The 26,253-nt window shown below is 39.8% G+C and overlaps 1 protein-coding gene across 1 annotated transcript in view; it reads left to right on the top strand.

Annotated features, from left to right (window-relative positions):
* LOC121951857 (2-lysophosphatidate phosphatase PLPPR4-like) overlaps positions 1-9,252 on the top strand; it is a 65,803-nt gene extending 56,551 nt beyond the window's left edge. The window contains exons 8-10 of the mRNA XM_042498343.1: positions 3,026-3,644; positions 4,211-4,367; positions 7,925-9,252. Of these exons, the coding sequence (XP_042354277.1) occupies positions 3,026-3,644; positions 4,211-4,367; positions 7,925-8,883 (1,735 nt within the window). The 3' untranslated portion in view covers positions 8,884-9,252. The remainder of the gene's footprint in view (positions 1-3,025; positions 3,645-4,210; positions 4,368-7,924) is intronic.
* Positions 9,253-26,253: the final 17,001 nt, after the last annotated feature.

Here is a 26,253-nt window from a genome sequence, read left to right as displayed (position 1 = left end):
CATATTGCCCCACCTTACCTGAGAGTAATTTGTTCTGTTCATTCTTTTTGCGATAAACCATCACCATAAAATATGTTTGTGTTTTGTGAATGTTTAGTGGGATGATGCAGTAACTACATTTGGAGGCTCTGACTGTCAGAATAGAAGAACAAACCTTTTTGTGAAATGCTAACTGATGATGACGAGTCCTTTCAGCCATCCTCTTCATTCAGCAGCAATATCCCACACAGTGACTTAGTTAACCTATACTGGCTACAGCATCGCTACAAACTGTGACTGAGCAGCCTGGAGCAAATATCACTACAATGATCTCAAGGATCAATGATTTGTTGTTGTCATTCCAGTCATGTAATACATGAGAATGAAATTAAGTACTCTCAGGTCTCAGTAATCATTTAATAAGAACATTGTCATAAATGAAACAATAATTAGGCAAAAATCTTAACTGATCCACACAACTGGACTATTGAACTAAGCAGCTTTTTCACTGTTTACATAATAATCAGGTCTACATATGGTGTAAATCTTCATATTAATCATTTTTTATTGAACACAACGGACTCAGTCTGAGCATGTGGAAACTCATTTTTATTAGAATATAAAAGAAATTGTCAAAGGAGCTTTTTTTTTACTCTTTTATTACCATGAGCAATCTGTCTGTTGCCCCGTCCTCTTTGTCTGTGGCAGAAACACTGAGGGAACAGGAAAAGTGTTTTGAGATGTGTTAAAACTGACTGTTCATCTGAGAAAGAAGCACAAAGGTCTGTGTGGGCATCACTGACAAGAAATGAAATACTTGCAAAAGCACCACACTAAAGCAGCACGGATAGAGACACACAGGGCTTTGGCTCTGTGGAGCTTGGTTTCTGGCGTACTGTTTGAGCTCACACAGCTGTTTGAGGAACTCACCACAGAGCTGACTGCACCAACTTTAAAAAGAGAGGGATAAGGCAGGGTGTCAGTGATTGTATGCATTGTAGCACACAAAATGGGAGCTGTTGAGGTGGCTTATCGACACCTCCTGCCAGACATTAGGCGGGTTTCCATTAACCCTCAAACTGCGCAATCTGATATTGCAATAAAGAAAAAAAAAACGCCTGATGTAAAAGTGTCCGTTTTGGAAAAACTCCCATTTTATCGCAAAAAAAATTTTATGCTCAAATGAGGTGGTATTTCAGTTGATATGAAACAGCAAAATTTGGAACTGCAATGGAAACACTTTTTTGGCTTTTCTAGGTCACATGATGCCATGGTTATGTGCTTGTTGGTAGTAACTGGCTCCCTCAGGCATGATGCAGCAGGCGCTACAGGAGGTGTTTTTGTATCACATAACTCTTCAAAAGCTGAGCAGATCATCCTGAAATTTTGAATCTATAATTCCTCAGTAAAATTGTGGACTATCACCCAGAAATCCTTCATTATGTGGCCCCTCCCATGTATAAGGGGCTTGCCTTTCCACTGTCGTTCCATGAAGTGCTTCGAGAAACTGGTTCTCCAGCACATCAAAGACAACATCCCTGCCAGCCTGGACCCTCACCAGTATGCTTTCAGGACCAACAGACTTATAGAGGATGACATATCTACTGCTCTTCACTCAGTCTTCACTCACCAGGAGAACAGAACAGCTACATCAGGATGCTGTTTGTTGATTTCAGCTCAGCATTCAACACAATCTCTCCCATGAAGATGATTGGAAAACTTAACACTCTGAGCTTCAGTGCAACACTCTGCAACTGGACTTCCTCACATGCAGACCCCAGAGAGTTAGGATTGGCAGTCACACCTCTTTTACATTAGTGCTCAACACTGGAGCCCCCCAGGGCTGTGTACTCAGCCCCCTTCTTTTCACACTGTAGACCCATGACTGCACTCCCAGACATCAGGAGAACTCTATCGTGAAGTATGCGGACGACACCACCATCATCGGCCATATCGCATACAATGATGAGAGTTAATACCAGGAGGAAATCAGCAATCTTGCAGAGTGGTGCACAGAGAACAACCTACTGCTCAACGTCAGTAAAACCAACCTACGGAAACTTAGGAAGGCTAAATTCCAGAGCAAGATCCTGGTTAACTTCTACAGAGGAGCAATAGAAAGCATACTGACGGGAAACATCATGAACTGGCATGGTTAGTGTACAGCCCAGGACAAGAAGGCTCTACAGCAGTGATTAAAACTGCCCAGAACATCACTGGTTCCCATCTACAGAGCATCAGTGACCTCGGTGAATAGAGGTGTCTGCAGAGAGGCCAAAGGATACTGAAGGACAGCAGCCACCCCAGCCACAGTCTGTTCACCCTGCTGCCATCTGGAAAAAGATACAGAAGTTTCTGCTGCAGAACTACCAGACTACAGAGCAGCTTTTTTCCCCTTCAGCTCCTTTTACACCAAAAGATGTAGCAGGATTTAGATCAAGTTTAATTTAATTTCTTCTGAAACCAGGTTTAAATCTACCTCGTACCTTGTATAACACGCCTACATGGCCTTGGATTGGAAATAATGACGGCTAGTGCGGTGGCTGCAATAGAAATAAAGCTGCCAATGTTTTGAACATCCAGCTCCATGCTTCTTGGAATGTTATCGCCAGAGGAAAAGTTGCAGAACATCACTCAGTGAAAATGAAGTCATTTCGAAATTGTGTTTAATCAACATTTTGAAAATATTGCCTAAGTTTTGTGCAAATCTGTAATGAAAATCCGCCAGTTGTGAGGTATGATTGACAGGTAGACCCAAGCCTTATGCAGAAAAACTGTCCTTTTGGTTCTGATTGGCTCTTCCTCTTTAACATAGTTCCCCTCTATACGTAAAAACTAATATCCAGCAGTTTTGAATGTATCTTACAGATGTATGTAATGTTTATTTTAACTAATCATACTGTTGTGATTATCATATTGGTAACTTGCCTCACTGGTCAGCAGTGTGCAATTGTAAATATGATCATGTCCGTAAAATGGTAATGCACTCTTGCAGCAGTCTTCTTCTATCTGGTCTTTATTAAGTTTTCTTTGCCCCTCCCTCTAGGTCCCATGGAGGCTCCTCATTGGAGGAGGGTCGCATACCCCGCCGTCACGCCTCCATTCATGCATCAATGGACTCAACCCGGTCCAAACAGCTGCTCAGCCAATGGAAGAATAAAAACGACAACAGGAAGCTATCCCTGCAGGTGATGGATGGAATACGACCAGCATCATCCTCATCTCCTCAGAGGAACATGGAACTACGCTGCTCCTCTGAACCTTCTGCTATGGGCCTGGAGGCAGAGCTGCGTGGTGGGCCACACCTGCCTCAACTTATCTCATGTCAGGAAACAGAGTTGCGTGCAGGGGCCCACATCCCGGCTCAGTACATGAAACTGGCAGCGAGCTCTGTTCCTATGACCAATCATAATCACTTGAGCCATAATGGCAGCACCGGATTGTCTGGTGGGGCCAGAGTGTCTATCCAGTCCCGGCCTGGATCTTCCCAGCTGGTTCACATTCCTGAGGAGGAAAACCTCACCAGCAAGGATCAGGAGAGTGAATCAGAGGACAGCATTATGGATGGGGGTGGGTCTGTGAGGGAAAAGTGGCTGAGAGTGGCTGAAAAGACCACCATCCCCTGCAGACCACTCAGTGCTGGAGGACAGCCTCGTCTTATGCAGGTTAATTTTTCTTCAACACTTTTTTAAAATCCATCCATCCATAGCTGCATTTAAAATGCAAATCTAAAAACATGTACCTCAACCCTAGATCTGTTTAGCATTTCCACCGCAGACAGTACTTTGTTCACTAATGATACAAAGTGAAGCCTGCACCCCGTTAATTGTCCACAGAATGGGACACCGTACCCCTAGACATGAACACTGAGAACAGAGGGGTAAGGGCAAAGTGGTAAAGGCAAGGGCTGTATTGGGATTGAGCGTTAGTATGAAATCACCTATATCTTTGACCTCACAGAGTCAGTGTATTTGAAAAACTAATTCCCCTATTTGTTATGCAATAAAATCAAAAATTTACTCTTGTCACTATACAATTAATTGATTGTAGTGTAATTTCAATGCAGGCTGTGTCGTTTGTGGACAGCTACATGAAGCCTTTTTGTTAATAGGTTCCTAGTAGTAGCTTTAGGACTCCACCTACAGGAACAGCAGATTAATCGGTAATGAGCACACATCCCAGCAGCAAACCGTTGAATAGTTCACATTTCACTGTCATCCTTCTATTCCAGGTGATAGCCTTATCCAAACAGCAGGGTCTGCTTCACTCCCCTCGGTCGGAGGATGGTGGCAGCACTGTCAGCTGTACCGGATCCATTCGGTACCGAGCCTTGACAGACCAGGACCCATCACCACCAGCCTCCACTACCGGAGCAGTGGGTGGAGGAGGTCTGTACTGCTAATTGAGAAAAATGTGCTAAAGCTGGCATGTGGTAGTGCATGAGAATCATTAAGACATTATTAAGTGGTATAATTATCATTAACAAATGAGCCAACCACAGAGAAAACAAGCAGCCTAAAGTGAACTCTGCCCTACTTTTTACATTGTCTTTTTGATATATAGTGGATCGTTTTTATGACACAACACGGAGGAGGGCGCTGCTCTGTCAGTGATATGGACGTATAATTTTATGGCATTATATATAGTGAAAAGAATGAAAAGAACAGGAAAAAGGGTTTCCAATTATTTCTGCTCTCATTAGGAATGATCAGTATTTACAGGTAGGAGGATTGTCTTAGTATTGACATAATTGGTCTAAGATAGGGGCTACTAATAATTGCAGCTTGTCCTTGGACAAGAGACAGAACCCCAAATTGCTCCTGAAGGTTGTGCCATCAGTGTGACCGTAAAGATTAAATTAGATCCTGATGAGCAGTTTGGCACCTTGCATGGCAGCCACTGTGGGTGAATGTGGCAAGTAATATAAAAAAAAGCTTTTAGTGATTGGAAGACTGAATAGCCACTATAGGGCATCTCCACAGGTTGGAGGACAGTGGATAAGGCCTGGCCTGAGACTACCACATGTCAGATCATACTGGATGACTTCAAAACACACACCATGACCAAGGCTTGTAATGTTGGTCTGTTAATAAAGTTTTAAGAAAACATCAACCACTCGACGCTTATACAAAGATTTAGTAAAGCAAATCTAGAAGCATCTCCATTATCAATGGGAAGTTTTTAGATCAACATCTCTACAGAGAAGAAGAGAAGCCTGTATAGTGCCTAGTACGATGGTACAACATATCCCTCAAGGACATAGAGTCAAAAAACCTGCTTAGGAAGAATGCTGTGAGAGACTCTTAGAGCATCAATAGGGCAATGCTTCCTGGCAAGTTGAAGCTCTAGTACATGTAGCTCAGGCCACTAACCCTAAAAAACTCATATGTCTACGGTAGACAAGCAGGATAGGAAGATAATCTTATATCCAAAAAAGTGCCTTTGTCTTCCCAGGTGCCTCAGCAGCATGAGGCTCTTCAGCAAAGGAGTCCTAGACCTCCCCATTCTACTCACACACCAGCCATTTCCAATGCCTTTGTCTGGGAAAGGGAGGGTCAAGGGAGGCTTGTCAGATCAAGGCCAGATTCTGAGCAGCAGGTGGGCCATGCAACTGGAATATGGCCACAGAATTAGGTCAGATGCTCTCCTTTCCAGCTGGGTTCGTAACCCCTAACCTCAGACCAGATTTTGTGTTATGGTCGGCTTCACGCCATCTTGTTTACATCATCAAATTTACAATGCCCTGGGAGGATACAGTGGAATAGGACTACGAGCGCAATAAATTATGGTACGATGAGCTTGCAGCCAACGCTCAACAGCATGGCTGGAAAGTAAAAGTCCGTCCAGTTGAGGTAGGCTGCAGAGGGTTCATAGCCACATCAACATCAAGACTACTACCAGAAGTTGCAGTTAGAGTCATGGCCCAACGGTGAGCAGTAAAAGACCTCTCCAGAGGTACTGTTAAGGGCAGTCAGTGGCTCTGGATGAAGAGAAAGGACTCCACCCCCAAGTAAACAGACAGCATCTAGGGAGTGAGCCTATCAGTGAAATACAGAGGAAAGAGAACACCAACTTGATAACCCAAAAAACAGCATTGTTACCTCAAGACCAAACAGGATGATTAGATTAGATTAGAATCTAATGAACAGATTGGCACCTTGCATGGCAGCCTCTGTCATTAGTGTATAAACAAGTAAAGTTGGGAAACTAGAAGGGAGATTTATAGAGACCATTATCACAACACATGGTTTGCCTCAGAGGGCTTTACAGTGTATGACATCCCTCTGCCCTTAGACCCTCACATCACGCAAGGAAAAACTCCTGAGAACCTCTGTAACGGGGGGGGGGTCAAGAAGAGCGGTAGAGGATGATGAGGGATCCCTCTTCCAGGACGGACAGACTTGCAATAGATGTCGCAAATAACAAATGAAATACAATCATGGCAACAGGAAACAGAAAGAGAGAGGGGGAGAGAGGAAGAGAGAGGCACAGCAATAATAGAAACAGATGCATGTCATATTACAATAACGATAGGGGTGAAATTATTAATTGCACTCTATGATGATGTTGAGGGTAATGATAAGAGTCTCATGCATATGTTGATAGGGAAATGTCCAAAGGCATGATCACAGCATCGGCACAACCAGGACCAGACCACAATCAGGGCGAGTGGGGGGCACAGTATCAGTACAGCCACAGCACGAGTATAACCAAAGGCAGGGTCACAGTGCCAGCACAGCTATCACCACAATCAGGCACAGCCAAGGTTACGGCCAGGATCCAGGAAAACTAGGAAACAAGGGAGCAAGAATTCTCCGGAGAGGCAACGGGATTAGCATAGTGCAGTTCAACAGACCCAGGCTCCGTAATCGCAAGCCCCAGGTAGTGACAGTACCACATGGCTGTCACAGATGTAAGGCTAAGCTAAACTACTGAGGCTAAGCTAAGCTTTCAAACGGCTGTCACAGATATAAGGCTGAGCTTAGCAGTAAGGGTAATACAGTAACCAGACACGCATGGTTTTCCGATGGCAGCATTAAGAGAAGGAAAAGGAGCTCAGGGTATCATAGGAAGTCCCCCGGCAGATTAAACCAATGTCAGCCTAAGTATGGGCTGGTCCAGGCAACCTGAGCCAGCCCTAAATATAAGTTTTATCAAAGAGGAAGGTCTTAAGTCTACCCTTAAAAGTGGAAACGGTGTCTGCCTCCCTAACCGAAACTGGAAGATGGTTCCATAAGAGAGGAGCGTGGTAGCTGAAGGCTCTGGTTCCTATCCACAAGTAACCCTGCATTTTCAGAGCGCAGTCATCGAAGTCCATACACTTACCATGTGACCACCATGTTTTTCCAGAGTCCAACAGTTGAATATCAATTTCAACTCTGTGTCTCCAGCATTGTTATGCATATATAAGTATATTCTTATGCTTGTTGAGCAAGGAGCTACCTTAGTTCTATACAGCATAAGACAGATTCAGGTCTGGAATATATAATAATCTATCAGTGGAAGTCACAGAAGTACAAGCACTGTGCCTTTGGTTTATTTATTTAAAACATTCAAGATGATGATTATTAGGAGTTGTCTGACTGGTATTCTGGGCCAATGCCAATGTCTAAAAAAACACTACAACAAAAAAACATTTGCCTGATATCAGACAGAGTTGTCAACTTGTTACGCTTTCAATCCTCGGGAATCAGTACACTCATATTATGTGGATTTGGTAGATTCAAAGGTCGGAACCTAGACAAGAAATACATGGGCCACTGCCTTCAGTAAATGCCTTCTTAATTGTGGATAGGCCAATAATAATCAATAAGGCAAATATCGGCCATTACCGTTTGCCCGATAAATCTGTGCATCCTTTATGATTATTAATGTTATTGAATTACTGAATATTTGCCTGTTCTGTTATTGATTATACTTATTCTTGTTACTCTTGTTCTGTTAGGAGGAGGTTTGGAAAGAAGTGGCAGTATAGTTCGTGTTGAAGCCCACCCAGAGTCCAGATCAAACAAACCTATAGTGAAACCTCCAAGCACCGATGGAAGTGGCTCCTGGCGATGGAAACCGCCAGAACAACGAGCTTCACTCCGACAGTCAGCTTTCGCCCTCAATGACCTGAACAGACACACAGACAGCTGTGATTCGCTGAGGGATGGAGGGTCCGTGGATGGGCGGAGGAGCGTGACAGGAACCGAAACGGAGAGTGAAAGTGGAGGAGATGGAGGAGGAGGAGGAATGGGAGGAGGTGGCGGAGGAGGCATATACACAAACCATCCACATGTTGTACACCCTTTACATCCCTTACATCCCAATAACCCTAACAACTTCCAGCACCTCAATTTCAACCCCAACAACCCCAACTTTAATAATGCCCACTTCAATCCCAACTCTGCCAACTTCAACCCCAACTCTGTTAACTTCAATCCCAACTGTACCAACTCCAACATGCCATTCACCCCCACTGCCACCTTTGCCCCTCCATTCCACCCCCACCCTCAGGCCATCACCACCATCAGGGTCACCCCAGTGGAGGGGACAGCTGCAAGTAGCGATGGTGGCTCAGACAGCCAGTCGGCTGCCTCATCCAGCCGAGAGTCCACTCTGAGGAGGAAGAGTGGCTCCCACATCGCCCAGGTCCCTGAACGAGGGCCCACCCCCGACCTCCAGAATAATCACCGCCTCTGTGACGACAGTAACCGCCTCGATAACGAAAGCAGCAACCGTTTCCATGAAAACCTTCGAAGTTTTCAAGAAAATCCCATCCACCCCCTCCATCCAAACCACCCCAACAGGCAGATGCAGGGTGTGTTTGGCCGTCCCAGCCCAACCCCTCCCCCTACTTTACCCCGCCCTGTCCTGACTCACACTCCGCCTCCCACTATGGGGTTGGCCTATAAGGAGTGACACATCCATCTTTACCTGTGATTAAACCACTTGACCAGTACACATTTTCAACGCAGATGCTGCAAATATGGGAAATTTGGGTAAATCTGTCCACCTCCTGGGGTCAGCCAATACAGAATTAAAAAAAAATTAGTCCCACCCACATCCCATCTGGCCATTTAGGCTCAATATGTGGCCAATTGTGTCTGGCAGCATCTCATCCAGTTTAGTACCCACACACATAAATGTTATGTCTTACTATGAGACTATACAGGCTCATTAAAACCTATTAGCAAGAGGGTCACAGTCCTCTTCGGGTCAAAAGCCATAGAAAATACCAACATAATTAGCCCTGCCCACAATCTCCAACTGGCCAATAAGAAAGGACTACAGTCAGGACCCAAGGGAGGGGGGGGGGGGGGGGGGGGATTCCTGAATATCGTTCTTGCCTTTTTTTTTATCTGGATACACCAGTTTTTTGTAAATTTAATAAATGGAGTGCATTTGCTTCATAGGCACAAGAGTAATGGGCTAAATAAACTGCTGACCCTTTCACTCGCTCAGAGGAAGAGAATCCAGCCTCTTCGCTCTGTCCCATAGCTCCCTGCCAGCGAGGAAGGACTCAGCCTAATGACTCTGGCACGGGTCAGCTGTCAGTGGGATAACATTCTTATCAAAACATTTTTACATACAGTGTATTCTCAGCTTTCATTCTTTTCTCAAACACAGCTAACAACATTGATATATAAACTTTTCAGTGTAACCACATGCCATTAGATGGAAATTTGCATTCAGAGCCCATAACTGTGCTGTGCTTGTACATATGAAAGTGGGTGGCCACAGTGGAAATTAAACCCACAGTCTTAATTGTGTCTGGGCTACAAGGAGTCCCTTTTGGGCAATAACAGTATCTCTTAGTTCATGGTGGTATTGTGTTTGTGTTTGATGAGAACAATATCATGGGACATACCTTGTGTTTAAATATAGTTAATCAATTTTTTACATGCAGTGTTTTAATGATGTGCAGTATATGAATTATCCTGACTGTGTAGTAGCTGTAATGTACAAGGGCACATTCAGCATGTGGGTCATCTGAACATACTTGGATCATACACAAGTCCAAATGCTGAGGAAAGTTAAGAATTTTGTTTTCTTTGTTTGGTTCGGTTTCTCATGACTCCCAGTTTGACAGTGGTAAATTGTTAAGTTTAAGGGCAAGTCTTTATAAAAAAAAAACAATTCTGATATTTCCAGCATAAAGTGGTGACATTTTGAGGAAGAGTTTGCAGTGTCATGAGATAAAGTTGAAGATCTTATGTGGGAAAATGTCATATTATCTCACGAGAAAAGTCGTGATTTTACAAAATAAGCTGGCCAAACATCTATGATAAAATGTAATTTAACAAGACAGTACAGTATTGTATAAATACAGTTGTAATTTTACAACAATTAAAAAAATATACAGAATGTTATTTTAAGAAAACAGGCATATTAAAATAAAGTACAATTTATTAGAAAGTATTTTATTATCAGAATTAATTTCAGAATTGTAAAATAGGCATTACGGTTTAAAAAAAAGCTTTAATTTTGAGGAAAAGTTGTAATGCTACATCAATTAAGTGTAATTCCTTATGAATTTGCAATTCTACAAAAAAGTAATTTTATGAAAAGAAAATACCAGTTTAATAGAATAAAATATACCTTTAAAAAAAAGAAATACAAAGTTATAAAATATAATTTAACAATAAAAAGTTATATTATTAGGAGTAGTAAGTATTTATGTTTGCTTGTTTTATCATTACCCAGCTGCCTGTGTTGTTTCTATGTGTCCTAAGAGATGGCTTGATGTGCCTGTCCTAAGATCTATGATGCAGATTTTGAAAGATATAACCAGGGCTGTCAATGTTAGCGCATCAATCACAATGCAGTTAAGATCAATACATAAAGCATCTTTTAAAATTGTAGTTATCGCGGGCGATCATGACCGGCGGTGTTAGCTTCTCAGAAAGGGGGCTAAATAACGCTCCAGGCTCAATTTTGGCAAAAATTGGCACAGCAGTTTCAAAGGGTCCCTTGACCTCTCAAAAAATGGGTTCTGTAGTTACTATGAGTCTCCCCTTTACAGACATGTCTACTTCCTGCTAATCCCATGCAGGTGTTTGGAGTAAAACACATGCAGCTTTTTGCATGCAGAGAACAATAGTTTCACGCATACAGGAGCTGAATGAAGCAAAGAAAGCAACTGAACTAGAACCCCTGAAAAGTGCAAATGTTGTCATTTGATTCTCAATTAAGACAATCTGATAAGAATTTCTTCATTTTGTCAATATGGACTTCACTGTAAAATGCAAAATAATGGAACTGTAAACATGTAATTTAAAAAAATTGTGACTAGTCATAATTAACTATTTAATTGTTTGACAGCCCCAGTTATACCTCTAAATTCTCAACACCTCTCAGTTTGACACATAGGCTGACAGGCAGTAGACGATGGTAGGATAAAAATACTTCAAGAATTTTACAGTTTTATTCTGAAAAAAAAATTCTCTGAAATTACAATATTTCATGAAATAATGACTTAAATCTCATACTATTATGATTTTTTTTCTTGCAAGCTAACAACTTGTTTTTGTAACTCTGACTCTTTTCTGACTTTTTTTTTTTAAATCAGTTTCCCCCTCTTAATAGTGGCCCTATATCTCAGTCATAGTGTTGTATTCCACACTTTGCTTTGGTATTTTGTGCGTGAATTCATAAAGTAAAAATATTCTGACATTTCTACTCGTGAATGATAGAGAACAAATAATATTGTTTACTGATTACCAGAAACAAACCATTTAGACGACACAGCATACGTTACTTATTATTTTTCTTACTCCGGTGTTTACATTCTTTGTTTAACTTAGTGCCCAAGTGCCATCAAAAGAACAAGTCATGTGGCTGTGGGCTAGTCACATGCTGTAGATATGCTGTACGAGTGCAGGACTGGAGGAACTCTCAGCCGTCAGTGTTTGAATGAAAATCTGCCTGACAACACAAAGATCTTCAAGTTTGTAGAGTTTAAGAAAGCACAATCACTGCGTTTTAATGTCAACAGATAACAGAACACAATGGATATTTATAGCCGTGCACATATTCATATATTTCTGTACGCTCCCACTTCTAATCAGATGTCTTTTTGATGATTGCATCTGTAGATTCAGGGCCATGGTGAAAATGTAGGTGAAGATGTTATTGCTAATGGCATTGTGAAGCATTATTAATATGTCTTTAATGGAATGCACAATAGATGCGTGGAGAGGAGTTTTATTCTAATATTTTAACATTTATTATAAGGAGCATTTAGTTAATGAGGCTGATATATCAAATTTATATGGTTAGAAATGAAAGTTGCTACTCAGCTCCTTAACGTGTGTCAAATTTTCTTTTTTTCATCAACTGTAAAGGATGGACACAGTTAAAATAAGATGTAGATTTTGCAAGAAAGTTCCTGATTGATCAAAAAGAAACACTGACTATGTTCGATAAAAAGGATTCAAGAGGGCTGAAGGATGTATCAATTCTAGTGGTACTCAGTGATCTAGCTCAATACGTTCTTTGGATAAAACAGACCGTACAATAGCCACATCGGCATATTACCTGAAACCACGTTAACGAATAGTGTATTTGCTGATTTCACAAAGCAGCATAGGGATTTCAAGAAATCTTAAAGTAGTTTAACATTGGCTTCGGTCCTTCTGTCCATGACTTTGTCCACACGCAAAGTCATGTGGAAACAGCCTTTTCACAGTCTTGAGTGGATCTGGACCTGACAGTCAACACTGTTAACAGCTCTGTATGGAATATTGGTGACAATATTTTGATAGAGATGGAAATGAATATGTTTTAAGTAATTAAAAGTTGTTGGCCATCATAGTAATAGATTTGCCAAAATTGTAATAATTGTGCCACTATGGAGCAGCATGGTCTCTTATTCAAGGATCACAAGTTTTGTTTTTTATGCAGAGTTTATGTATGAATGTGTTTATGTGTGGATAGGGGCAATCTTATAGTACTGGTTCAGACTAATACTTTGGCCAAATGCCAAATAAAGTGGACTAAGACAGCTCAATTGTAAGAAAAAATGTTTGCATTATACATTTCTGCAAACCATGGATACATTATATTTGTATATTATTTTGTAGCAAATGGGCTGAAATTAGGGCTGCACCTAACGACTATTCTTTTATCGATTATTTTTTCGATTAATCAATTATTCTATCAATTATTTTTTTAATTGATCTAACTATTATTTTTTTATTAATCTGTTAATATAACAAACAAATTTACAGAAAATAACTTTTTAAAACGCTGCAGGGCATTATTTCCCAACAGAAAATAGCCCAGTCTTAACTGGTGATCTGTGTTTTACAGCCTGATATAAAGTCTCTCCAAAATAAAATTAATGCAAGAGCTTGTTCCACTCAAGTAAAAGGAATGTAGTGCAATCTACATTTAACAATCCAACAGCAAAATAGATAAATAATGTAAAATTCAAGTCACTTAACAAAACAGTTACTCTTTGTTACAGTAACAAACTTCAAATCTAACAGTCCAACAAAACATCTTACAGTAAAATTAGAGCAATTTGAAAAACACTATAACTTTCTTTAATGGAAAAATTACAACCAGTACATTATTTCTGCATCAAAATGGTCCAGCCATAACTGGGCCTTAAGGTATACCGCTGCCTGCTGATATGAGTGCTGTATTTTCATATTTATAAGCAATGAAGTTTTCCAATGAAAATGCATGTTTAATTCCTACACATTCCACCATTTTTGAAAGGCTGAGATCACATGACCACTGATGGGAGTAAACCAAGGAATCTATCAAATCTGTATAGCTTTGTAGATTAGGATAAGGAGTAAATATGGATCCCTGAAGGGGATGTCTCCGGGGACATGTGTTTGTAAATGAGTAAACTTTTAGTCATTTTAGGATGCATCCTTGCCATGTTTCTTTTCCTAAAACTAACCACAGTAACTCTTATTGCCTACACCTAACCTCCATCAGTTACATCTGCAAGTTACATCATATAATTACATAGCATAGGGCATTTTTAACATTGTTCGTGGGCCGCTATTTTGTTGAATATTATATGAAGTGTGTGCATTTTGATAGGATTTCATTTAAACCATTTTATGAGAATACGTTGTGGTTTGCAGAAACATACAATGCCAACATTTTATTCTAAGGACCAGGCAGACAGAAGTGTTCAGGAATGTTCACCAAGACGGCAGTCAGAGCTGAATGACGACTCAGTCCAAAGAAAACTCTTAACAATGTCTAAATACATGCTGTGAGGTGTTTACTTTAAGTACCCTGGGAGCGCTTCCACACATGCCCGCAGCCTATGATCTGGTAATGTTCATGTGTAAACAAATTCATGATTATGTCTAGAATTTACATCACAATTACAATTAGATATTTTAGCCCTAACTGCAGGAAGCACAAAAGGTTTACCACATGTATTAAACTGCTCTGGACAGGTGTGTGATGTATTTGTATGGCATTGGCTTTCCTTGCTAAGACTCTTTTAGTATAGTTTAGCAAGTTTTTCCTTAACAGATTTATTGTCTTAACACATAACCCACCCCTTAACCAAAGCTGCTCTGCCTGCCCCAACCCTCAGCAAATATGAAGAATGTGGCAGGATGCAGTTGTGTTATTAATGTAACACTATCCACAGGAATGTAATGAAGAGAATTTGAATGCAAACTTGGGAGAATTCAATTCAAGTTGTTTGAATTGAATTGAATTGAATTGAATTGAATTGAATCGAATCAAATTGAATTGAATTGAATTCTCAGAGGTTTGTTATTTTTGCGAACAAATCTGTGTAGATATACGGTACATTTGGTTCCAGTATGGCCAGTTCATGAATGTCATCGAGACTGTGTTGAACATGAAAACTGTGATAAAGGAAAACAGTCCCTGTAAAAAGAAATAACCAAGTGCATAAATGTGTTAACCCTTTGAATGATGGCGACAGAGAAGTATATTTTGATATGGTAGATGTTGTGGAATGTGATTTGTAATCCAGAAATGTTATTTAATTTGATGTAAAGGCATGTCAGTGGATTATGAGTTCAGTGAGGTGTGCTGGCTGTACTCAGTACCAATATTTCAAATTATCTTTGTTTTAAGATCGTACATTTGAGTATAGTTTTATGTAATTTTAGCAAAAGCAACACAAATTTGTATGGATGGAGAAGAGACTTTTGCTGAGCTTTGGAAGACATGGTGGAGGGGAGATGAGAAAGTGTGTTTGCAAGGTTTGAATTATAGCTTTTTAAGCAAGGCGTACAATCAGTGGTCAAACTATCAGAGGACAATCCTCATGCCAATTATTTTTCCTAAGAGTCATGGCACACCCCACGCTCGCTCTGATTGGCTGGTATCATTTACCTTTGTTGTTAGGATAGGTTCTGTTTAGGCAAGACAACTGCAACTGGTTAGGGTAAGAATATCAGGGTAAGCCAATCAGAGAAGGGTAGGACCAAGTAGGGTGGGTCATGCCTTCGCCATGTTAGGGGGGAAAAAAGCAAACATGCTAACCTCACAGTAAGTTACTCACGTGTTATTCATGTTATGGCATCTTTAAACATAAAGTTATCATGTGAATTTCAATTTTTAGTATTCTGGTGTAGAATGTTTCCAATAAAGAGGTGGCATTGTTGTAAAGTGTCTGTGGCCAGCAACGCTATTTGCACCCTGGATGGAATGGTCAATGTGGCTGTTTACACCACATGTATAAATGGCAGAGGCAAGCATCCATGTGTCCATAGTCAACACTGCTATTTTCCTTTGGGTGTACATATTTCTTGGCATCACGCAATGTTGACGTTACGTATGAATCTATTCAGCTGTTCTGCTAATGTTTATGTACACAGTGTGCATTCAGCAGCTTTATACATCCTAAATACTGAAAATCATAAGTCAACTCAGTCTAAAAATAATAAACCAACATAAGGCGAGTTTCCATCACAGATTTGAGCAAAATTTAAGCGAAATTTTCAAAATGTCGATAAAACACGAATTGCGAATTCTTCAACTTTTCCTCTCCTCCAAGAAGCATGGCAATGGATGTTCAAAACATTAGCAGCTTTATTTCTATTGCAGCCACCACACTAGTGTCATTATTTCCAATCCAAGGCCACGTAGGAATTGTGGATTCAAACCTTTAGAAGAGTTATGTGATGCAATAACAGCTCTTGCAGCTCCTGTTGCATCATGAGGGAGCCAGTTCCTACTGAACAGCACATAGTCATAGCATCATGTGACCTAGAAAAGACGAAAAAGTGTTTCCATTGCAGTTTTGCTAAACATGGCTTTTTCGAATCACCTGAAATACCACCTCATGTGAGCATAAAAACTTTCTAGCAGTTAATTAGAGTTTTTTTTTTTTTAATGACATGTTTGTTTGTTTGTTTGAGTGACTCAAACTAGTCTCCTGTGTGAAAGGACTGCACTTAACTTATTTACCCACCACATCTTACTCATGACTTGACATTCTGGCATTTGTGATTTCCTTTTTGCACATTAATTATTTTAATCTCATAGAATACCAATCACAGTATATAGTACTAGCCAATTAAAGCGCATGATGGAAGATCCATGATAAGATGTTATAAGGATGGGTGCAGTTTGTCGAAAAGCTAGTGTGACTTTTCTTCCCAGGGTGCAAATTTACACTCCCAATTTAAAAACATGGCTTTTATAGCAGATGTGTTTTGAATGAAGGAAACATGAAGTAAAAGTCACATAAAAGAGGATTGCGTTAAATTTGAGAGCCCTGTGAGGACCAAACTAAAGCTCAGAATGTACGGTTAGTGTAGGAGGAGGCACAGTGTAATCTCATTGTCCAAGCAATTTGTGGACACCAAAATGGAGCTGTGCCATGTTTCAAGTAGGCCAACAGTGATTACACTGTCATGGTGAACCCAAGAATTAGGGAAGAGTGTCACTGCATCTGATCATTACTGCCACACGTGATTTAACCACAGGAAACCACTCTCTGCACGCTGTCCCACTTCTTTGGCTTTTGACTGTGTTGCAATGAGATGTTGTAATTTGCTAGTAATCCTAGTTGTCGTGTATGATTTGCTTTTACAGAAGTAAATATTGTAAGAAATTCAGATCATATTTAAACATCTGTGACGCCCGTTTAACAATGTGCTCACATAGTTGTATTGTTAACTTCATTTTAAACCCTGTAAGATGAACTAAACTTGTTTGCAGCCTTTACAATCAAATTTCAGAGTATCCCCTGACACTAGCACCTATATGAAATGATCATATGATGAAGTAGTTCATTTTGAAGTAAATCTTTAGTTTTGGAATGGTACTGGTGATAAACTAGTTAAAATGTGAGTAGCAGTTTATTAGCGTTTACATACAGGGGGTAGCTGGGTTGGGGTTGTTGCTATGCTAGCAGCTAGCTAGCCTTCATACTACCTATTGTTACACAGTGAATGGCTGCCTGGTTCTAACCCATAGACTATGTTTATAGATTTAACCAGCCGATGAAAGTTTGATATAAAACATGAATCATAGACTGAATGTGAATGATAATAATTATGTCATATTTATAATAATCAGTTATTTTTGTCTTTTTCTTTCATTGAATCTATTGGTATGATATATATATATAGATAGATATAGATATTTTTGATTAGTGTATGTGAAAGAGATTTTTTTTTAAAATATCTGCTCGTCAAATTTGTTGCTAATTGCCATGGCAACCATCTGCACTCAGAGGAGTGCATGGTGTGTATGCTGTACCTTACAGTTAGTCCTATAGTCAGCCGAGGAGCAACACTGATGTTGTGAATGTGTTGCTGGAGGATCCTGAGAGCAGTAAAATATCATTGACACTTTGCATTTCTACTGCAGGTCAGTCAGTAAACCAGCTGCTGGAATTCAGTTCATTTTCTATGACTTTCTGTGACTCACCGCTGTTGCCTCACAGCAGACAGGTCAGATCAACATGCTCTCACAACCCACTGATACAACAGAAAGCACTCTGCTTGCTCTCATCAGACAAAGGACTCTGGCATGACTGAGTGGTTGTCAGCAGACTGATTGCTTGCTCGATGTTGGTAGTTGATAATAAATGTGGAAAAAAGTTTTAAAGAATGGGAAATACACTCATTTTCTTTCTGTCACAAACTAAGCAGATTGATATCAATCTCAATTCTGTATGTTAAACACAAACCTGGGGTCAGATTGTGGTTACACTGTAAAAAGTTAATTTTGCTTTAAAAAACCTAGGAAACCTCAAAAAATGTACGTAACTATGACTATTCATCTAGATTTATCTTTACTTTATATGTAATTGTTAAGTTTAATTAAAATATTGTTATATTTACTTAATATTGTAAAGTTGTGCAACTTAAAGTTGACAAGTTTTATTAAATCAAACTTTCTACATTTTAGCAATTTCAGCTAGCAGGGAACATTCCCACAACATTAGCTAACATTACCTACAAATTACAATGATGATTTAAAGAAAATATTTGAATCTAGAGTTCAAATAATGTTTTAAGGATGTTTATCATTTCAAATAATGTTCCTATAGGGTTAAATGCTGACTAAGAGGAAACATTTGAAGGATGTTTTGGTGATGCTGAGAGGTGACAGAACGTTCTTTTATAAGACATTCCCACAATGTTACTTGAGAACAAAGGAAGAACATTTTCAAACCAATATTCAGAACTTGTTATTGAGGACTGAGATTACAGACCTTCTTTTTATGAAAATGTAAAGTAATGTGATATGTTAACAAAAACAACAAAGAAAAGAAAGAAAAAAAAGAATGTTACCCTAACATTAGGAAGAATGTTCTAGGAACTAAAAGAAAACCAAAAATTGCTACTGGAATTTACCTGTATTCTGCTGGTTGTAAACTAGTCAACTATATTTGTATTTTCGTCATCATTATTAAAATCCTCTTTGTGGTGATCACTTTCAGTCAGACTAACTTGGTTTCCTGAAGATGCTAACACCTAGAGAGAAAAAGGTAATTACACTTGTCATTTTTAAGTTGCAACAGCATCAAAAAATTAAGTAAATGTCACTGAATTTCAAGTAAACTTAACAATTAGATATAACTTAAACATAAATGAGGATTAATAGTCAAGGTAAAGGTTTCCGAGATTATTTTTAGTAAGATCAACTTGCCACAATTTATTGTTTTCACGAGAATGACACTTGAGGGTTTATCTTTGAAAGTAAGCAGATGAGTGTATTTCCCACAGTGTTGCACTATTTCTTTAATATGATAAAGACAGTGGACGGTCCTAGAAAACTGTCTAGTTGGACTGTAAACATGTTACTGGAATGTAAGACAGTGCTATTATATATCTTATCATGTGAATCCAATATGATCCAAAATGAGAGGTTACGAAATATTATCCAGAACTGACTCTGTAAAACTTACTGGATTCTTGGTGTAAGTTTAGGTTTGTTGTTGTTTTTTTTCTATCAGATTTATAATCACTTGACATGAGCTACTAGCTGTTTATAATGATCAACCACTGTAACAGTTTGCTGTTTCTATTTCTGTACATAGACATTTGTATCTTTATACTCATCAGTATATATCCTGTGAGTGACCCCAGCCTGATGGTAGAAAATGCTAACGTTTAGCATAGACATTTCAGCCAGGCCTGGAGACAATCCACCTCCAGAGTTCACTCACTGATTTTTACATAATATTATGTTGGTTAAAAGTCTGAAATCTTAGTGTAATTACATTTTAAACTCAATGTCTAGCTTTGAGTGGGTTGAACCCAGGCCTCATGTCAGCTTGGTACACTTCAAGACTTCTGACATGTTGATAGGAAGTGGTTATAAAAAAAATGCTGCTATCGGAACTCCAGTTAAGATGTAATTTTCCACACACACATTCTGCTGTTAGCTGTTGGAAACATTAACATAAAAAAACAGATGGAGACATTTGATGGACACAAAGATGATGATTCAGCGAGTATTAAAGGGACAGTTCACCCCCAAAATCAAAACTACACATTTCCCTTTACCTGTAGTGCTGTTTATCAGTGTGGATAGTGTTAGTGTGAGTTGCAAAGTGTTGCAGATATCAGCCGTAGAAATGTCTACCTTCTCTCCTGCAATATGGACCCAGATGGCACTCGACTTGTGGTACTCATAGCGCCAAAATAAAAAATTTAACAGCAATGTCTTTTTTCAGTAATCAAGACCTGCTTACTCAAGATAATCCACAGAGCTCGTTGTTGTGTGTTTCACGTTCATTCCTATGAAAGTTGCTCAGTGTTGCTTGAAGCTAAAAAAGCACTATTTCCTCGCTTGTTTGAAATTATCAGGTTTGTCCGCATCATGTGGCCCATAGAGCATGTTAGAGCTGTTGTTGAGTAGCTAACTCCTGCGAGTCGAACAGCTACTTTTCGGTTTAGTGCTCCACTATTTTGATGTGGATAAAAGGATTTAATCGTGCGGCTCTTCTAGACTTTTTGAATGTTAATAGACCAAATAGATTAAATCCCCATTGCAAAACGAGTCATTTTGTGAGGGCTGTGACAAGCCCAAAAAATGTATCCACTGATTTACCAACATGTTGTCATCCCAACTCATCATGTTGTTGCTTTGCAGTGGACTTCCGTATCGACATTTTAGGTATTCTTCTTTGTCTGCTGTTTATGTTCCCGGAATTCAGCTACCATGATGTCAACACAAGCACATGGTGGGATTACTCTGCACATGGCACCTGATGCTGGGATGTCAGCAAACGCACATGCTTGCACGGATGTTAGGATTAGGGGAAGGAGGCTCATGGTAAGGTGTATTTAAAAAAACATTCAGACTGTGGGAGAACCCCAAACTCCTGCATTAAAGTCTTTGAAAGGGTTTGTTGGATATGCTCACAGCCCCTCCCTCCCACCCTAAAGGTACCCTTGCCTTTCTTATTTTATGTCGTTATCAGCAGCATTTTAACCTGAAGCCGTCCTGCTGCGCTTTATTCAGATGCAACAGATGCTGTCCACTAATGTTTCATGCACATGTGAAAGGTTGCTCTTGGCGTCGATTTTGCGCCAAAAGCCCTGTCAAAGTGGCATTATTTCATGAGTTCAGAATGAGAATGGACTATTACAGCTCAGGTGAGGAGGACGCCATTAATATGTACATCTTAAGCTGTCCCGAGCGCGAACCTTTCACATGACGGACGCACACTTTCTTTCGTCAGTTCTAGAAAGAGACATTGCTGTTGAGTTTTTCAAATGTATTTTATTGGAGCTAGGAGCACCACAAGCTGAGTGCTATCCGGCTTTATTATTTTTATTATTATTGGAGAGAAGGCAAACTTCTCTACAGCTGATATCTCCAGCACTCTGCAACTCACACCAAAAACTATCCACACTGATAAATAGCACGGCAGGTAAGAGGACAAATGTGTAGTTTTGATTTTGGGTTGAACTTTCCCTTTAATAAAATTCACTATCTGTGGTCACTCTCAGTGGCTATGTTTACGTGTACACTATTTTGTATATTTTATTGCGTTGTACAGTACATATATTGCATTGCTGGCTGTCTTATATATACACCATATTCTACTGGAGAAGCTTTCAAGGTGGCACCATGTCTCAAATACTTTCTAATTTGGGGCAAATTTTACTGACAAAATTATGTGCATGAACTAGCCAGCAGAAAAATAACTATTAGTCTTTTTTAATTTTAGTGTTTTTTTTTTTTTTAATTCATAGTATCTCCTGAGTTGTTGCATATTTGCTAGCTAATTCTAATTACCATAAGTCACTATCAACAGGACACTTTATCAGGACACCAAGTCCAGACCTGACCAGGGACAGAAGTCTGTATCCAAACAATGTGTACATGTAAAGATTGCTACTGACATGAGGTGGTCTCATACACTTTGTGACTGTATACCCTCTACACTTCATATGAACTCACAGTCCAACTCCACAGACGGACAGCTGTGTGGACATTAGGACTGCTGGATTCAGGCATGCTTTCAAAAACACTCTGAAGTCTGGCCCAGTGTTGGGTCCAGGATTGTGTTAGTGTGCCACTATATCTGTGCTTGCAGGACGATGTCGAGGGCTAACTGCAGCGTGGACGACTGAACTGTTACATTTGAAATGACTCTGTGAACATGTACAACAGTGACAGTGTACTGATAATGACAGACATCCTTAAGTTTCTGTTTTCTAGTGGTGTCTCTGTAACAAAATAAAAGTTTGATATCAAATCTGCCTGTCTCAGTTTGTATTTGTATTTTCTCTGTCTCTCTCTAGGCGGGTTTCTATTACGAATGTGTGCAAAACTTGAGCGATATTTTCGAAATGTTGATAAAACACAATTGGGAAATGACTGCCTCCACTGAGCAATGCTATACGACTTCTCCTGTTGTAATAACGTGCAAGCAAGAAGAAGGCTGATTTCTATTGCAGCCACCACACCAGCCGTCGTTATTTCCAATCCAAGGTGGAGTGGGTGGGAGCGGTCATGTATGAGGGATTTCCAGATGATCTGCTTACATTTTTAAAGAGTTCTTTGATGCAATAACACCTCTTGTAGGTATAGGCATAGCCATAGCATCATGTGACCTAGAAAAGCCAAAAAAGTGTTTCAATTGCAGTTTTGCCAAATATGGCTTCTTCAAATCACATGAAATACCACCTCATGCAAGTGTAAAAACTTTTCTGTGATGAATTGGAGTGTTTTTTTAATTGACGTGATTCCATCAGCCACATTTTCTATTTGCAATTTCAATTTGTGAAATTTGAGGGTTAACCCGCCCTCTGTCTCTCGCTTCTACTCATTCAGCTGACTACGGGCGTTCACTCTTTCAGGTTTACTAATAAGATTTTGCCACAATCTCCCTGAGTCAATCCTATTGTTGCTGTCAAACTAAAACACCTGTCAACACCTGTTCTCATACATTATTCATACACTTTAATGTGAAAAGTCCCTGTGTTTCCTTCCTTTTCCCTGTGTCCAGCTCCCCCGTTCTCCTGATTGGCCCTCTTTGTGTATATACCTGTGTGTCTGTCTTTGTTCTTGGTCACTTGGTCTGTGATTGTCCCTGTTGTTTCCGCCATGTTGCTGCTGTCTTCACCTCTGAGTTCTTCCTTGTGATCCTGGTTGCTTTCAATTTAGGTTTTGATTCATGTTTCATTTATACTTTGGGTTTTGTATCCCTCCTTGTTTTTTGGACATATTCATTGCCAATAAAGCTCGCTATTTGTTTGCACATGTTACTGCCCTTTTTGTTCTGCATTTGGTTCCTCATCTGAACTCATACTGTATGTGACATAATGTGAGCCTGTAAACAAACCACACCACAGTCGCACAACTTAATGTCACCACCACAGCGAGGCTCTAAGGCTGTGTTCGGCTTCATTCTGTAGTCCCATTTAGCCAGTTGTTAGCAACCACCTTTTTAAAGACTCATAAAAGCTTCAAGGTTCACAGTGGGGTACTTACTGATGTATTTTATGCCATATAACAAAAGTCTTATCAGCTTGTGTTAGCTGCAGACCTTTTTTAAGGATCTAACAAAAAACATTCAACAAACCACAGAATTTGAGACGAGGGAGGTGGAGGTGCTGAAATGTTGACTTCTTTCCAGGTTTCAGGATTCATTTCTTCGGTCCTCCTTTACAGAGGACAGTTGACTCAATGGTAAAAGCCAAGGCCCTACCCAGCTAGCAGGAAGCATTTCCACAACACCGGCTAACATTACCTGCAAGTTGTAATAATGTTTTAAAGAAAACATTTTAATCTAATGTTCAAAGAATATTTAAGGATGTGTATCACTTCAGATAATGTCCCTGTAAGGTTAAATGCTGACTAAGATGTAAAGTTATTACTGCAACATTCTGAAGATGTTTCGGTGATGTTTAGAGAAGACAGATCATAGAATGTTCTTTTTATAAAACATCCCCACAATGTTACATAAGAACAAAGAAAGAACATTTTTAAAGCATTTTTTATGAAATATTAGATGTATATAGAGAATGTTACCCAGACTTTAAAAAGAGCACTCTGGGAACTAAAGGAAACTTGCCCCAGAAAACGATACTGCTCTGTACCATTCTTAGAACATTTTTTGAAGCTAAAATTGCTAACTGTGCAGTTATACAGGAGAACAGTGTCTCCATTCTTAGTCATGCTTCATCAGTGAGCACAACACCTATTCAAACTGCTGAGTTAATGAGAGACAGTGATTTATAGGTGTGTATAGCAAGTTAACACTCATCAGAATAAATCACACATTAAAAAGTAACTTTCCACCTAATCACACAGTGAGAATACTCTGAATGTGCTTCATCACACAGTGTAATGATGGGAATAAAAGGGTAATGAAAGCCGCTAAATAGTTTCTTTCTGTTGCTGGTTCTTCTCGATGTAGAGCTTCTTTAAAGTCTCTTTAAAGTTGCCAAGTCAGACAATCATCACCAGAAAGACTCCCATAGAGGAGGAGGGGGAACAAGACAAATTGAGACTATTAATAGCATACTGAGTGATGGTGATAAGACCTAGTTCTAATATTCTAAGGTCATTTAAATCTGGATCACTCTTGATCATGAGAGGGATGTTTACTGAGGCTGAACATATATGAAGACTCACTGTGGAGGGAAGCTGAGCGACACCATTGGGGTCTTTAGTAAGAGAAAGACAAGCATATAGGGACAAAAGACAACAGACAGGAAGGGACAGGCTTCAGAGAGAAAGGCAGATACTATCTGCTGACCTGAATACAGAGACTCAAGAAGAGACACAGAGGAAGAGGGAGAGAGTGTGAGGATGTGCTGATGATGACTTGGACATTTACTGGTTTGTTGATTTAAAATAAAAGATGTTATGTCAGCTTTATGACATTCTTTCTTTGCATTTTTACCTAAATTTACCTTGTCTGCATTTCTCCCTCAATCTTGAGCTCACCCCTACTCCCCTCACTGCTGCTGCAGCCCTGCAATCTCAGCTGAGTTTCCATGGCAATAACACGAAGGAGAGCCTGGAGACTAAACAGACCGGGGGTGGGTGGGAGACGGAGGGGAGGGAGGGAGACAGAGACGTGCTTTATTACACATATCTGAGCAGAAATGTAATATCTGTGTGTTTATGTACTGTGTGTCTTTAGATATTGTGTGTATCTGTGTATGTGTTTGCACACACACACACGCACACACACACACACACTACAGACAAAGCTTTGATTGGCTGGTCAGAAATTCACCATGGCAACTATGCCAGAGAGCTCAGTGTGAGTTCAGCACACTGGAACACACACACGCACACATACACAAAATGGAAGTATGATCCAGTCAGGATTCAGGACAGTGAGGCAGTCAATCAGAGTTGCGTCCTGACAGCAGATGTGTGGTGTCACAGCACAGCGGCGTGCACAGAGGAAAACATGACAAAGGGCCACCATTTCACTAACTACTGCTTGTTTACCTTCAAGGTTCATTGATACATTTTTGGCCACTTGGTAGCAGTGTAACAAGCTGTATTGACATATTTTGACCCATGTCACATGGAGATGTAAAAATGGTGGACGTTTGCAAACAGTGAAATCTGTCATGTGATGCCCTCTGGTCCAAAAGACTGTTCCCCATGCACTATAAATGGCTGTCCAACCAAGAGCCATAACTGTAACTATATAAAGATTATTTTAAAAATTGTTCAAACTCAAGTGGATGGCAGAGTCCACGCTACAACTGTAACCACAATGAAAGTGGCGATAGTATCGTTTGGATCACTCCTTAAGCCATTTCATGAACAACTACGAACAGCCAATCAGGATCTGTCTTATTTAGACGTCATATCCAACATAGATCCTAACATCTAACTTGGACCACAAAATGTCTGTTTTTATGTTGAAAAATATGTGTGATGTATTAATTTGTCTCCCTGACTGTAGCAGATTGTGGCCAGTAGATGGAGCTGCTGACTGCTATCAGGAGATGAAAATAGAAGAAAAAAGTCCTTCATGTTGATTCAAAAACATCACCTTAATATGATGATTTATATGCAAAATAACACATTTTGAGTTTTAGTCCAATTCAACTGAATTTCAAGTGTTCAGTTTGAGTGTCTTCAGGACATTTCAGGGACATTTTTTTAACAAAATAAAGTTTAAGGAGTGCTTACAATATCAGCTTCTTAACTGCAGCTTCTTTCTTTCATTTAGGATTTAGGAACAACCTTTAACATGGTAGATTCACTCAATCACGGCTGTTAACGGCTATATGATCTATTATTGGGCTGCAGATGACACGAAAAAGTCATCACATGCAACCAAATGCTCTCTGGCACTGATGGGGTCTCTGAAGTTGGATTTGT

Source organism: Plectropomus leopardus, chromosome 12 (assembly GCF_008729295.1).
Source record: "Plectropomus leopardus isolate mb chromosome 12, YSFRI_Pleo_2.0, whole genome shotgun sequence".
Taxonomy (NCBI): domain Eukaryota; kingdom Metazoa; phylum Chordata; class Actinopteri; order Perciformes; family Serranidae; genus Plectropomus; species Plectropomus leopardus.
This window is presented reverse-complemented; position numbering and strand designations above follow the sequence as displayed.